Here is a 13813-nt window from a genome sequence, read left to right as displayed (position 1 = left end):
ATCAGAATTAGAAAAGCAGAAATTAGGTACATTTTTTGGTTTTTCTGAGGAGCAGTGGAAACCCATATTGTAATATGATCAAATCAAATCAGTTCACTAGGTGATGGCATTTCCACACGTTATTGTTTGTACGTTATACTTTTATCAGTAAAACTGAATGTCTGTGCAAATGTAATGGTTGTTTCAATTGAAGACATGTTGTCTGCAATGTGCTACCACACTATGCATACTCTACTTTACCCCACTCCACTCTACTCTACTCTGCATGACTCCACGCTGCTACACTCTACTCTGCACCACTCCATACTACGCCACTCAACTCTACACCACTCCACACTGTGTCACTGCACTCTACTCTGCACCAGTCTACTCTATGCCTCTCTACTCTACTCTATGCCAGTGCACTCTACACCACTCCAGTCTTATCACTCCACTCTACTGTGCACCACTACACTCTACATCAATGCACTCTACTCTGTACCAATCCACTTTACGCCACTCTAATCTACTCTGCACCAGTCCACGTTACCCTGCACCACTCCTCTCGACGCCACTATACTCTGAAACACTCTACCTAATGCCACTGCGTTCAGTGCCACTGCACTTTACTCTTCACCACTCTACATCACTGCACTCTCCTATAACCACTGTACTCTACACCAATGCACTCTACTCCCATGCATTCTGTGTGACTACCCTTTATGACACTCTACTCTGCCTTGCTCCACTCTGTGTCACTGCCCTCTACACCAATCCACTCTAAGCTACTTAAATCTACTCTGCATTACTGCACTCTATGCCACTGCACTCTAGGCCACTTCACACTACTCTGAAACGATCTACTCTACGCCACTACTATCTACCCTGTGCCACTCTACTCTACTCTGCACCACTCTACACCACAGCACTCTACGCCAATGCACTCTATGCCAATGCACTGTGTGCCCCTTTACTCAAAACCAACACACTGTAAACCACTGCACTCTCTGACAATCTACTCTGCACCATTGCACTGTATGCCACTATACTATACTCTGCAACACTCTCCGCCACTGCACTCTACACCATTGCTCTCTACGTCACTCTATTCTGCACCACTTCACTCTATGGCACTTCTCTGTAACCTATGCATTCTACACCACTGCATTCTATGATATGCTACTCTGCAACACTGTACCCTCCGGCCCGATACTCTGCATCACTGCACTCTATGCCACTGCATTCTACACCACTACACTCTATGCCACTCTCATCTACTCTGCATAACTGTAATCTATGACTCTGCACTACTCCACTCTACACCAATGCACTCTACACCACTTTATGCCGCTGCACTCTACTCTGCATCACACCACTTAATGCCACGTCACTCTACTTGTAACCATTTATTCTATGCCACTGCATTCTATGCCACTGGACTCTATGCCACTGGACTCTATGCCACCATACTCTACTCTGCGCCATGCCACTACAATCTATGCCACTGCAATCTATGCTGTGCCACTCTACTCTGCACCACTGCGCTCTACGCCTATACACTCTACACCACTTTATTCAAAACCAATGCACTCTACGCCAACTACTCTGCACCTCTGCACTCTACGGCACTATACTCTATTCTGCAACACTCTACGTCACTGCACTCTATGCTTCTTGACACCATTGTGCTCTAGGTCACTGCCCTCTATGCCACTCTATTTTACTCTGCACCACTGCTCTCTACACCACTCTACACCACTGCACTCTGAGCCAATGCACTACACACCACTACACTCTATGATACTCTTCTCTGCAAGACTGCACTCTCCACCTTTGAACTCTATGCCACTCGTATCTGCACCATTGCACTCTATGCTGCTGCACTCTACTCTGCGCCACTCACCTCTACACCAATGCACTCTTCTCCACTACATTCTATGGCACTCCGCGCCACTGCTCTTGATGCCACTCCTCTCTACACATCTGCACTACTCAACTTTACCCTGCACCACTCCAAGCTACTTCACTCTACTCTACAACAATCTAGCCTGTGCCACTGCAATCTACTTCACTCTGTCCACTCCACACTGCGCCACTCCATTCTAGGCCATTGCACTATATGCTGCACCACTCCACTCTACTGTGCACTACTTCACACCACTCTACTCAAAACCAATGCACTCTACACCAATCTACTTTATGCCACTTCACTCTAGGCCACTCTATGACACTTCGCTCTCCGACACTCCACTCCACAATACTCCACTCTATGATGCTCTACTCCAATAAACTCCACTCCACTCTATGCCACTACTTCACGCTACAACACTCAACATAACTTCCTTTATCCACTCAATGCCACTTTACTCCACTCTATTCTACTACACACTAGTCCACCCCGCTCTACCCCACTCTACACTATTCTCCACTCTGACACTATATGCCACTCCCCTCTACAACACTCCACTCCACAACATTTTACACAACACCCTCTGCCACACTCCAGTCTGCTCTTTGCCACTTCACTCTTTGACACTCTACTCCCTCCACGACACTACACACCACTCACCGTTACCCACTAACTTTTAGCCATAGTGAACAGCAGCCACGCTGGTGCACAACATAACTAAAACATATTGGCAAAGCCAAAAGCTTTTGCATAGTTATATCCTGTTGTCTTTGCCAATGCCTGTTACTGGTGGGCGTAATGGACAGTGGACTTGGGGTATGAAGTATCAACAAATGGTTCCCACTGCTCTGCAGTTCCATATGTGGCAGCTCCACCACACTGAGAAAGAGAGAGATTAGGTGCGGACAGGAGTGCTGGGAATACCCCATTTGAAGCTAAAATGGAAGTTTGTGTGTGATACCATACAATGATTACATCTGGCTGTCGTAATATAAAGGTACTTTTTAATGTGATTTGAGATGTTTGTTGTTACGTGTGATGTCACAGAAAGCGACTACACTGCAGCAATACATGTTTCTCTCACATGCACAAAGCTGTTCCTTCACAGGCAACAGCAGCACAAATGCCCCTTACACAACATGTGCGGCACAAGCGGCAGCTGTGCAGTTTCCATTACCTTTTCTCACATACACAACACACACAGAACAGTTATCAATACATTGTTGTACGGTAAAAATTTGAGCTCACCCACTACCTATTGAGGGGGAAGGGGCCTGCTTCCAGTTTCCGCAGTATACTGGATTCTTCCCAGCCTCACCTTTCTTGTCTTACAATTAGAATACTCTGGAAAAAAATCTATTGTTAGCATAATCTGCTACGAATTTTGGATTGTACTGTCCTATTAACACAGAAGAACAAGCATTTGCAAAGCAATCAGTCTCGCATTTGTGAAAGTCAGAGCTCTTGGCGTTGAAAATTACAATTTTTTTAGTTTTGCTTTTTTTATTTGCAGTGGAGTGATCATATTTGCATTATGCTATTGCGATTCATATGACCTTGTGGAGCTGGATAGCTAGAAAATGGATAATAAGTTATGAAGTAGGGGAGACAACGGTAAAATGCTGCCGGATAAAAAAATTAACACCATCCTGGAAAAATCAAACACTCATAGGTAATGCAAAGTTAAGTATACCATGTGAAATGTAAGCATGAACAATATGGTTACCATAACACTTTTATACGTATTATTCAGAAATCAGTGACTGTTTGCCTGACATTGCTTCTCTTAGAAGGGGGGGGGCTGAAAGCTGCAAGCTTCGGGGGTCCCTTGGAGCAGTAAGCAGGTAAAAAGATGAAAAAAGTGATACTAGTGGGCCCTGCATCCCTGATGAGACATTAAAACAAACCAAAAGATCTCCAGGAACTGTAACCCTTTCGTCTCCAAAGACCTTCCGCGTAGGGGGTGCTGAATATTTGTCCAAGGGGGAAAAGTCATGCCATAAATTGAGGCTATTCAAACCAGGGAGAAAAGATTACAAGCAAAAATCACTGGGAGAAAGCCCAGGGTCACCTATCAAGACGCCAGCTTACATGTTTAGAGAGGAAGGCAAGTAGGACAATTCAAGCGAGCTCTGTCGAACTTTGGTGTCCTGTACAATATATGCAATTTGGGGTGTGGAAGGAGGACATTGGAGCTAAATCTGCCCTATTCCAACTGTATCCTTATTTCGAAAATGAAGGAAAATGAGGAAGGAAATTGAGTGAGGAATGGCCCTTGGAAGGCTGTAGGAAAGATAAGAGGGGTAGGAGAAACACAGGTCTGGAGACCCAAAGTGCTGGAGAAGGAACCGTAGAAATGTGTTAAAAAATTCAGGGTCCAAGTGAGGGGAGAAGTAAATCCCTGGTGAGTGAACAAGGTATTTCATGGTAGTGGCACCATAATCCAACCGGTGCATGTGTATTTGCGTCGGGCACTATTATTCCATCTGGTACCTAGCACCAAGATCCAATGCCAGGGGCTCACGGACCCTGGGAGAGCGAGCAAGGTACCTGAAGGCTGCAGCACCATAATCTGACCGGTGCGGGTGCAGTCCTGTGGGGCGCTGATGATGATGATGATGTGCGCAGTGCCTACAGTCTGAGAGGCATGAAGAATTCATGCCAGGGCTCTTGGAAGATGGGAGTTTTTCCAGGGAGGTCTATAGTAGTGCAGTCATGTAAGGAGGTTACAAGGGGGAGAGCAGGAGGAGTGCAATTGTGTGGGGAAGGGCTTACTAGGTTGAAGGAAACCAATCTTCGAGTAGAGGGCACATTTGGCTGGTCATCGGGCATGTAGGGAGTCACTGCCGAAAGCGTTATGACTCACGCTTGCGGGCTGGGGAACAAACCTGGAAGTTAAGTGGTGTGACCCGACAGTCAAGAGCTAGACAGTAGGTAATCAGGAGAGGAAGAGGAGCTAGGAACCCCCAGGGAATGAGTGAAGGAAAAGAGAGGGGAAGAAAACAGTCATGCTGCACACAATGGTTTTATTAAAGCTTAAAGAGCACACAGTCACGCCGCACACAGTGATTTTATTTAAACGTAAAGACATATATCATGGGTAGACCAGTGAGTTTGGAAAGGATCTACATGTGGACTGGAACTTAAAGATAAAGCGCGGCGGCAGTCGAACGGATTGTAAAAAAGAAATGCAAGCATGGTGTCCATGAAGCAGGTGCTTTGCCAGGGCACTGGCCGTGGCCTAATGCACCTGATAGACAGGAGACCCTTAGCGATGTGGCGTAACAAACAGAGTTGTTGACTTTGGGCCTGGGGAGCTGGGTTCGAGTCTCGGCGTAAACTGCACAAAAACATGCCAATGGTAAAAAAAAAAATGTAAGCCATAATAAATATAATTAAACAATGGTTGAATATGTATAGTTACACGATTGCTGAACAAACCATCCTGGAGCAAATAAAAACAAGCGGAAGGGGGAAGTACACGGAACAGACGTCCTCGGAAGCATCTGATGAGTCCGGGTCGGGAAGTGCTAACTGTCGTTCCTGCGACAAAAAATGTATTAACTAAAGAGCACTTGAAACTGCAAATAAAACGTACAGAGTAAGGTCACATGTAACAGGGGCAGTGCTCATGGGAGGTTACAATAGCAGAAAAGCATGGACTACTAAACACATTAAGCAAAGAAAACTAAGTATTTCCAAAAGATAGACAAAGAGGCCAATTAAAATCATGGACAGAGCATAAAGCCCATATTCTGAATACTGCATGTCTCGTGGAGACAGAGCAAGCGCTGACTTGGCAAGACCTAAAAACCTTTTTAAGAAATATTGCATCCTTGAATGAATGACTGACTGAGGGATTTCTGCTAGCTATTTTTATTTTATTTCTCATATTATTTGTATTATCCCAATTACTAACTTGGGTTTTAATGAAGGAACTTTGCTGATGATTTTCTACAGAAATGGCTTGGTTTTCACTTTACATGGGTATATGTGCACTTTTATTTATCCTGGATAAATTATAGAAGAAAATATATTCCATTTATTGTGGAATAGATTTTTTCCTTGTAATTTAGCCTCTAAAAAAATGTGCATGTATCTTTGCAAAGTGTAGAAGAAGCTATTTCTATAGAAAAGTACCAGAGAAACTTATTCCCTAAAATCGAAGTTAGTAAGTGGGTTAAAATTGAAGAATCATGGGAGAGACAAAAATCTAAAGCTGAATGATTTAACTAATCTTGCTGAAGGCTAGGCCTGCCCTGCGTTGTAATGCCACTCTGTACATGATGGAGAAAATTTGATTTTGCCTGGATATTTGCATATCTGTACACTCTTATATGTACACTCTTTTGTGTACACTCTTTTGTGCATATCTCTACACTCTTATAATTTACTGAACAAATGTAAAAAAAAAAAAAAAGAGAAATCAAACGGTGAACAATTCAGGCCAGGAAGATCAAATACATTGGGTTTAGTATAAATAGGTCTTTCAGTTTCCATGTTTACTGACATTTACATACAAATCTAGATGGCAAACAATCTGTTTTACAGTCTTTATTTCTAAAACAAGAAAAAGACTAAATAGTTTCTTCTTCAGGGCATAAGATGCACAAGCTGCAGATAGGCACATGTGCTAGCTCTACAAGGCATATATTTCATGGTGAATGTAGCTACTTAGCAGACTGAAATCTAATCAGTTATCATCGGTTAAATAAATATTGAAATAAAATAGTTTCAACTAAATATTTTCACAAATAAATATGGGTAAGTACCAATAAGAAAAAGAAACTAATAAGAATAAATATAGACACACTTTTCATAAAATAAACATACTAAATATAAAAAGCTGTTTTTATACTGCACTCAAAGGGGTTGGCTCTTTTCAGAGCAGTGTCTATTTTTGACAGTTAACGGAACTAGAAGGGCTAATAAGCAACATAGTTTGCTTATGATCATAAAATCAGAGTAGAAGGGGAGCAAATATTCTAACCATGTTTCCACGGCAGACAGCAAGCTTAACTTAACAAGGAGCTCAAGACCAGGCTATTCGACTGAATGGAACTGCTGTCCCCCCACCCTGGCCCCCCAACCCCACGCCTTGAGACCCTCATGGGTGAGTAGTGCACTTACAATTCCCTGATTGATGGATTGAACTACTGATAGCACTTTTTCTCTGTTGCCCTCTAAGAAAAGGACAACCGAGAAGTCCTGTAGAGGTTCCTCAATTTGCAATCTGCAGGTGGGTTGAGAGCAGCACTGTGCTGGGGGTAGGGTGAATGTCTCCAGAGAGAACAGAATAGAGGAGGGCGTGGTCAGGGAGGGCTAACTGGACACAAGCAGGAAGAAGGTTTGGACCTTATAGTAAGGTACAGAATGAGAGCCAAGTGAGGCAATGGGTTGGCCTGAGAGTTAAGAGACTGCTGAATGAGACAGATGATGCAGGAGAGTGGGGCTTTTAAAACCGTCAAAAAAAGAAGAAGACAGAGGACTTCAAATAAGGTGCGAAATAAAGCAAGCAGTACAGGAGGAGGAAGAAATGCTGGGCAGTACAGAGTCTGGTCAGGGAAGGCTAATGTGAACGCCCGACATGAGGAGGGGCATAGTGCCAGCGAGACAAAAGTGGCGAGGAAATGGGCCTGTCGAAAGAAATGGGGCTTACAGAAATGACACAAGAGACAGGCCGAGTGGAGCAGAGGTACGGAATGCCGAATGAGACACAGAAAGGGAAGCTGGGACGCAATAGGAAAGGTAGTTTGACCCATCTTGACAAAGGCTTAGAGGGGAGGTGCCCAAAGTATTTAGTAAATGGAGTGGGATAGAGAGGACAGATGAGACAGCAGGCACCTATTCAGCAGTGTGCTACTCAGCTCATCACTTCTGATGCAAAAAGTGCATCAACACACACTCCGTTACATTGACTGAATGTCGAACTCCACGTATTGCAATGGAAGCATTTGTTTTCTTTGCCAACGGAAAGATATATGTTGGAATGCATATCTTGATATATACTCTCCCAAGAGCATATATATAAAGTTCTAATAGCTCTGAACTGGCTCCCAATGGAGACAAATGTTGAAATCAATAAGTCTCGCATTGTTTGCTTATTTGCTTTGCCAGTGCTGTTTTGAAAACTCAAAATATAAGTCAGACAAAAAAAAGAAGTGCAATGATGCAGTCGTGGTTGCAACATTCTGTAGTCGTGCACATGCCTCACAACGCATGTGCATGTCTACAGGATGCTATGGGCACCATGTTGGGTTTTTTGGGGGCTTTCTTTAATTGACTGATCAAAGATAGCAGGTGCCATTTAGATGTGTCAAAAAAAAAGTGATCAAAAAAGTGATCAAAGTGATGGATGGGCAGAAAAAAGGGAGAGGAATATAGAGCATGGGGGAGATGCACACGTGTGAGAGAGAGAGAGCAGCATACACGAGTGAAAGCAACACAGAGTGTACAGGAGATGTGTGGAGAGCACACAAGAGAGAGAGAGAGAGAAACATACACAAGCGAGAAAAACATGGATTGCGTGTATTTTTTTAATACATACTTTTATTGTAGATTTTAATACATCAAATCCCACATAACCTCAGAACTAGAAACAAAAAACTTCAGACACAATGATCCCATTGTCAATACATCACATGTTTGCATTATCATGAACACATTATCAAACTATCAGAATTAGTTTAACACTTCCCTTCCTGCGTCTCTCCCCCCAACATCTCCCCCGATAGTGATCAGCTGCTCTTGTCTTGCATTACCAGTCTGCTTCCGCAGTCACCCTCCAGGGGCCGCACACTTGGTCAATTTTTTGGGACAATTTCTGGTTTTACACACTAATCATTCAGCTCTCATGCACCAATCCATATTGGATTCCCATTCCTGGGCTGTCGGAGTGTATCGCTACTCCACTTGTGGATCAAATCTTGGCGAGCTACCAAGAGAGCAGCAGTACAGAAAATCATTGTGTTTATCTGACCAATGTTTGCTCCTCCCAGTTTCTCAGGGCCACCAACTGCGGTGTGGAATCTCCTGTTATTTCCAGCACCTTCAAGGTCCTGCGCCTTACCCCTTCCCACAATAGGATTGCATGTAGGTTTGGTGTTTGGGGCAGGAAAGCAGCACATGAATAACAGAGCTAGATAAAATATGCACTCATGGAGTGCAGAAAGAAGCAAAGCGGGAAATCACGAGGCATTGGAAGGTGACGGTAGGGCCTAGCGGCAGAAGATGGAGGGCTGAGTTTGTGAAATGGGCAAGCAGCGAAAGCACACTTAGATACCAGCAGGCTAGACGACTAAATAATGAGAGAGCGTTAGAGGCAGCGAAGGCGTGGGAAACATTAGTGCAAGCATTGAGAGATTATCAGACGGAGGGCGACAGGGAGGAGGCTGCAGAAGCAGTAGCCGGCCCCGAACACTGACTGACTACAGAGGACGTGACTCCTGTACCCACAAGACGAAACAGACCATAGCGGAACACACACCGGTGGGGGGGAGGGGGACGCACCACTTGTTGGGGGGGAGTTGGGGATATACGTACCATTGGGATATAGCTATTGACATTGACCGCATATTACATCACAGGGAATGTATGGCAGAGCATGTTAGGGATCGGAGGTTGCCAACATCTAAGGGGAATGGTTTTTTGGGATGATTGATGAAGGCTGTGCCTATGTAATGCGGATTGTATAAAACCCAATAAAATTTGTTTTAAAAAAAATGGAGTGCAGAAAGAACAAAGTAATTATGTAGTTTCCTATAAGTGGGTAGAGGAAGAATACAAGTCAGTCGATCCAAAAAAATGGGGCAGAGTCTATGCTCCAGGGGAGGGACAAACACACAATGGACAAGCCATCACATAAGAAACAAGCAAATGAAACGAACAATAAAGCCAAGCAATGGTAAGCAACGGGTGACCTTTAAGTCCACTGCATGGTTTTGGTAAACCCACAATAGGTCTTTTGCAACCAGACAGTCACAAGCTGTCTGGTAGGTGGGACCTAAAAACAGCACAGCTTGTATCATAGCCCCAGCCCCCATCACAACATGTCCATGCAACTCAGAAATTAAAAAATCTTGGGCAAAACTGAAACTCTAGAACAAAGAAATGCTTTCTAATGTACCTTAATTTAAAAAAAAAAAAAACTTTAACCAGTCCTTCCTGGAAGCTGAACCAAAACTATGGAACACCATCCCACTAGCGCTACGAACACCAACACTATACAGGGCCCTTCAGAAGGGGACTAAAGAGGTTTTACTGTACACTACATTCAACGACTGAACCTCCTTTCCAACATGAAGAATACAATAATGCATCTATTTAGATGATCAACTATCAAATATGTTAGATATGTTATATCTGATTTCATTCTTTTGTTTTGTTGCTTTTAAGCCACTCTCAACAGGGGATATAGAAAAGATACTACAATGTTTATGTCTATATTTATGAAAATCATTATGATATTAATCTACTTTATTGTTATGAAATACCAATATAAACAATATTATGTTCAAAGTATTAGCAGATTGTTAGTACAGAACGACCATAAGTATTAAGCAGATTGTTAGTATAGAGGGACTGTAGCTCATTGCTAGGGCCACTAGAATTATGCAGCAGCAGAGGGCTAAATTATGTGTCCAGGTTGATTAAATGATGTGGCATAATACAGCACATTTTGTAACAGTTGTACTTCATTATTTGGCATTTTTAAACTTGGTAACACTGTCTGGACATTGGTTGCACCTCATTAGTACCAGTTTAACACTCAAATATGGCAATAAGCAGTACTAAGTTAACCAGCCCATCTTTGCAAACGGCCTGCCACGGAGCAGCAACACATGTTGCTGCATTTTTAGTAACTGCTGAACCGTTTGAGTTTCAAACAAAAAAATGTGTTGTTAAAATCTGCAGATTATGTGGCAGATGACGGATTATGTGAAATTTGCCACAGCCGCACAATCACATAATTCCAGTGGCCCTGCTCATTGTGACATATAACTTGTAGATATATGTGCCCATCTTCTGTTTGTGAAGCAAGCAACTATTGTGTTTGATTGAGGCCTTCGCTATATAGGTTAAATAAAAAATCCTGCCTAATAGCATGCAAGCAATGGACGCCAATATGTCAATCTGAAAATCAGTGTAGCACGGCTTAAAGAAAAAAGACTTTTAACTTTAATATTACATTCCAATTTCAACTTTATTAAATACAAACTTAACTGATTTTAAACAAGTAATTCGAATTCATGTTTTCCTTAAATATGTGCTGTCTCTCTTCAGCGAGAAAGGTCTGCGCAATTAGCAGAGGTGAGCGAGCCACTGAAGGCTCGAGCCAGATGCCTGGCTGTGGCTCATCTTGATGTCGTTTGGGGCCTTGAACACTATGGTTTCTACCTACCACCAAAGCTCAAGCTATCCTGGCTAGTGAGGGGTGAAACCCCGAAACCGGTCAGGATGCTTGTTTCCGGTCCAGGGAGGACCTGGCTTGGCAGTTCGGGCTGGACTGTTCCCATGCGGCACATGGTCAGGACTGATTTGCATATGGCCAGGTCTAAACAGGGGCGGCATGGTGAGAAAAAGAATTATAGATTTAACCCAGATCCCTTGACTGAGGGTGAATGTTTTCATTTGTTCTCCATTCTGTCCATCAACTGTGTGTCTTTTGCTTTCTCGCCCCAAGTGCACCGGGTATGCCCAGACGTGGGTCCCAGGCTCACTGTGCCACTGGATTCAAGCTATTCTGGCTGATGGCCGTGAAACTCCTAAACTGGTCCTAGAATGCTTGTTTCTGGTCCAGGGAGGACAGGGCTTGGCAGTTCAGGCTGGACTGTTCCTATGAGGCACAGGGTCAAGACTGATTTGCATATAGCAAGGTCTAAACTGGGGTGAGATGGTGATCAAAAGAATGATGGATTTAACCCAGATCTCTTGACTGGGGGTGAATGTTTTGATTTGTTCTGCATTCCCTCCATCAATTGCGTGTCTTTTACCAAAGCTCTAACGGCATGCATGCTCCAAGAGTCAAAGATAGATCATTATGTCCTATGTTATCATATTTTACGTGGTTACCTGCAAGATGTGCGTACCAAAATGTTAATACTTGGCTTATGCACTCGTTCTTACAACCAACCCAGTGCCTTGGCTCGGCTCTGTCTCAGTTCTCATTATGTTTTTGGTGGCTCGCCCCCCTCTAAAAATTAAGAGTTTCTCATCTGCATGCGAATGGACACCCTAGCGGGTGGTACCTGGGGTTCGCACTGTTTGGCGCTGTACGGCTCGGACTTGGTAGCATTCCGGTCCCTGCTTTGAATGAATACAGAGTCTTCAAACTCCCCACCCAAGATCTCCATTGCGCAGCGTGCTCGGATCCTGCCACAAATATAAGGCAAAGCTGTTGTAAAAAATATCCGAACAGCTTCAAAACGACGTCGACATCGTTATGAAATGGACGACATTCACTTTTTAAATAAAACAAAGAAATGACGGATTAAAGAAACTACAAACGCCTACTTCATCATTCAATAAATATATTGTAGGGTCATCAGCTGCCTCTCAACGGTTACTCGGTAAAGGTGTTTAAAGGCATGGCTAGTGTTTTAAATGAATGGGATTTGCATTTTTTGCTAACTACTATTATTGTTGTGTGGTGTTGGACTTGTTTCGACGTATTTTTAGAGGACATAGGTCTTGCTTTTTTGTGCGAATTTGATAATATTCTAGTATCTGCGTCGTGGTAGTTGGCATCAAAAAAGGACCAACGGCAGGAACCGGAAGGCACAGAAGCAGAGCTCTAGCAACCATGGAGGTGAAAGACGCGAACGCAGCAATGCTGAGTAACTACGAGGTATTCCAGCTGCTGACGGACCTGAAAGAGCAGCGCCAGGAGAGCGGCAAACACAAGCCCCGGGCTGGGCAGCAGAACCTCAATACCGTCATGTACGAGACGCTCAAGTATCTGTCCGGGACTACCTGCCGGCTGCAGAGCCCGGCCGTGGTGAGAGACTTCCTGGGGGCCTTGCGGCCGCACCGGCTCACCAAGGCCGAGAAACTGCAGCTGCTCAACCACCGGCCGCGCACCGCGGTGGAGATCCAGCTGATGGTGGAAGAGAGCGAGGAGCGGCTGACGGAGGAGCAGATTGAGCAACTCATCGAGACCGCCAGCACCCTGCTGCCGGGGGATCCCGAGGAGGACACCGAAGCTGCCGAAGGCGCTGAATCCTAGCGGGGCGGCGACAGCACATTAACTCTCTGTTGATAAATTGCCGGTTATTATATGAAACAGTTCAACGAGACTCAACTGGGCTGAACAAAGGTGACTAAGTGGACAGCCGCAAGCCTGTTTCATTGGTTATAGTGGACGAATGCACCATGTGCAATGCTCGAGACTGAAGAGAGGATGGACTGAATATTCCCCGACCGCTGCTGTACCTTAGGGGGAAAGGGTGCAGCGCCGCAAATTCACACAGTAGCACGAACAATCTAATTTGTGCCGGAATGGCAAGCACCAGACCAGTGTGAACAGTAAACGTTTTAAATTCTGAGCTAGAACGTGCCTGTGCTTAGAGCATCTTAATTGGCTAGTACGTTAGGTGAGATGTGCTTCATGTTAGCATTGTTTACTAATGTTATTTTAAGGTATGAGATCAATAAAGCCTCAATAAAAAAAGCATATTTGTGCCCAAGGTTTACAGAACGGTCTCCTCCTAGCTTCTTTATGTTTTGATACATGTTTGTTTGTTAGAACGTTAACCAATTCCTACGCAAAGTTGGCACTGACTGAGATTCAAGATTAAGTGTTGATCTTTAATGACCAGTGATCCTAAAGTGAACTATTTATTTATTTATTTATTTATGGAATTTTTAATGCGCACTACTACCCTGAGGTGTCTAGGCGCAATGAGATACTCCAAGATACAGAGGTCA

The 13813-nt window shown here is 44.0% G+C and overlaps 2 protein-coding genes across 2 annotated transcripts in view; one reads left to right on the top strand and one right to left on the bottom strand.

Annotated features, from left to right (window-relative positions):
* The window catches only part of C4_1H8orf76 (chromosome 4_1 C8orf76 homolog), a 179496-nt gene extending 167237 nt beyond the window's left edge, over positions 1-12259 (bottom strand). Inside the window, exon 1 of the mRNA XM_078686821.1 lies at positions 12136-12259. Within this exon, the coding sequence (XP_078542947.1) occupies positions 12136-12240 (105 nt within the window). The 5' untranslated portion in view covers positions 12241-12259. The remainder of the gene's footprint in view (positions 1-12135) is intronic.
* A 373-nt stretch (positions 12260-12632) lies between these two features.
* LOC144827133 (DNA-directed RNA polymerase III subunit RPC9-like) lies at positions 12633-13559 on the top strand. The gene has a single exon (XM_078685556.1). The coding sequence runs from the start codon at positions 12690-12692 to the stop codon at positions 13110-13112; it is 423 nt and encodes a 140-aa protein (XP_078541682.1). The 5' UTR covers positions 12633-12689; the 3' UTR covers positions 13113-13559.
* Positions 13560-13813: the final 254 nt, after the last annotated feature.

Source organism: Lissotriton helveticus, chromosome 4_1 (assembly GCF_964261635.1).
Source record: "Lissotriton helveticus chromosome 4_1, aLisHel1.1, whole genome shotgun sequence".
Taxonomy (NCBI): Eukaryota; Metazoa; Chordata; class Amphibia; order Caudata; family Salamandridae; genus Lissotriton; species Lissotriton helveticus.
This window is presented reverse-complemented; position numbering and strand designations above follow the sequence as displayed.

Excerpts from the sequence above, each read along its gene's own strand:
- LOC144827133 (XM_078685556.1), top strand. The coding sequence starts at position 12,690 with ATGGAGGTGAAAGACGCGAACGCAGCAATGCTGAGTAACTACGAGGTA.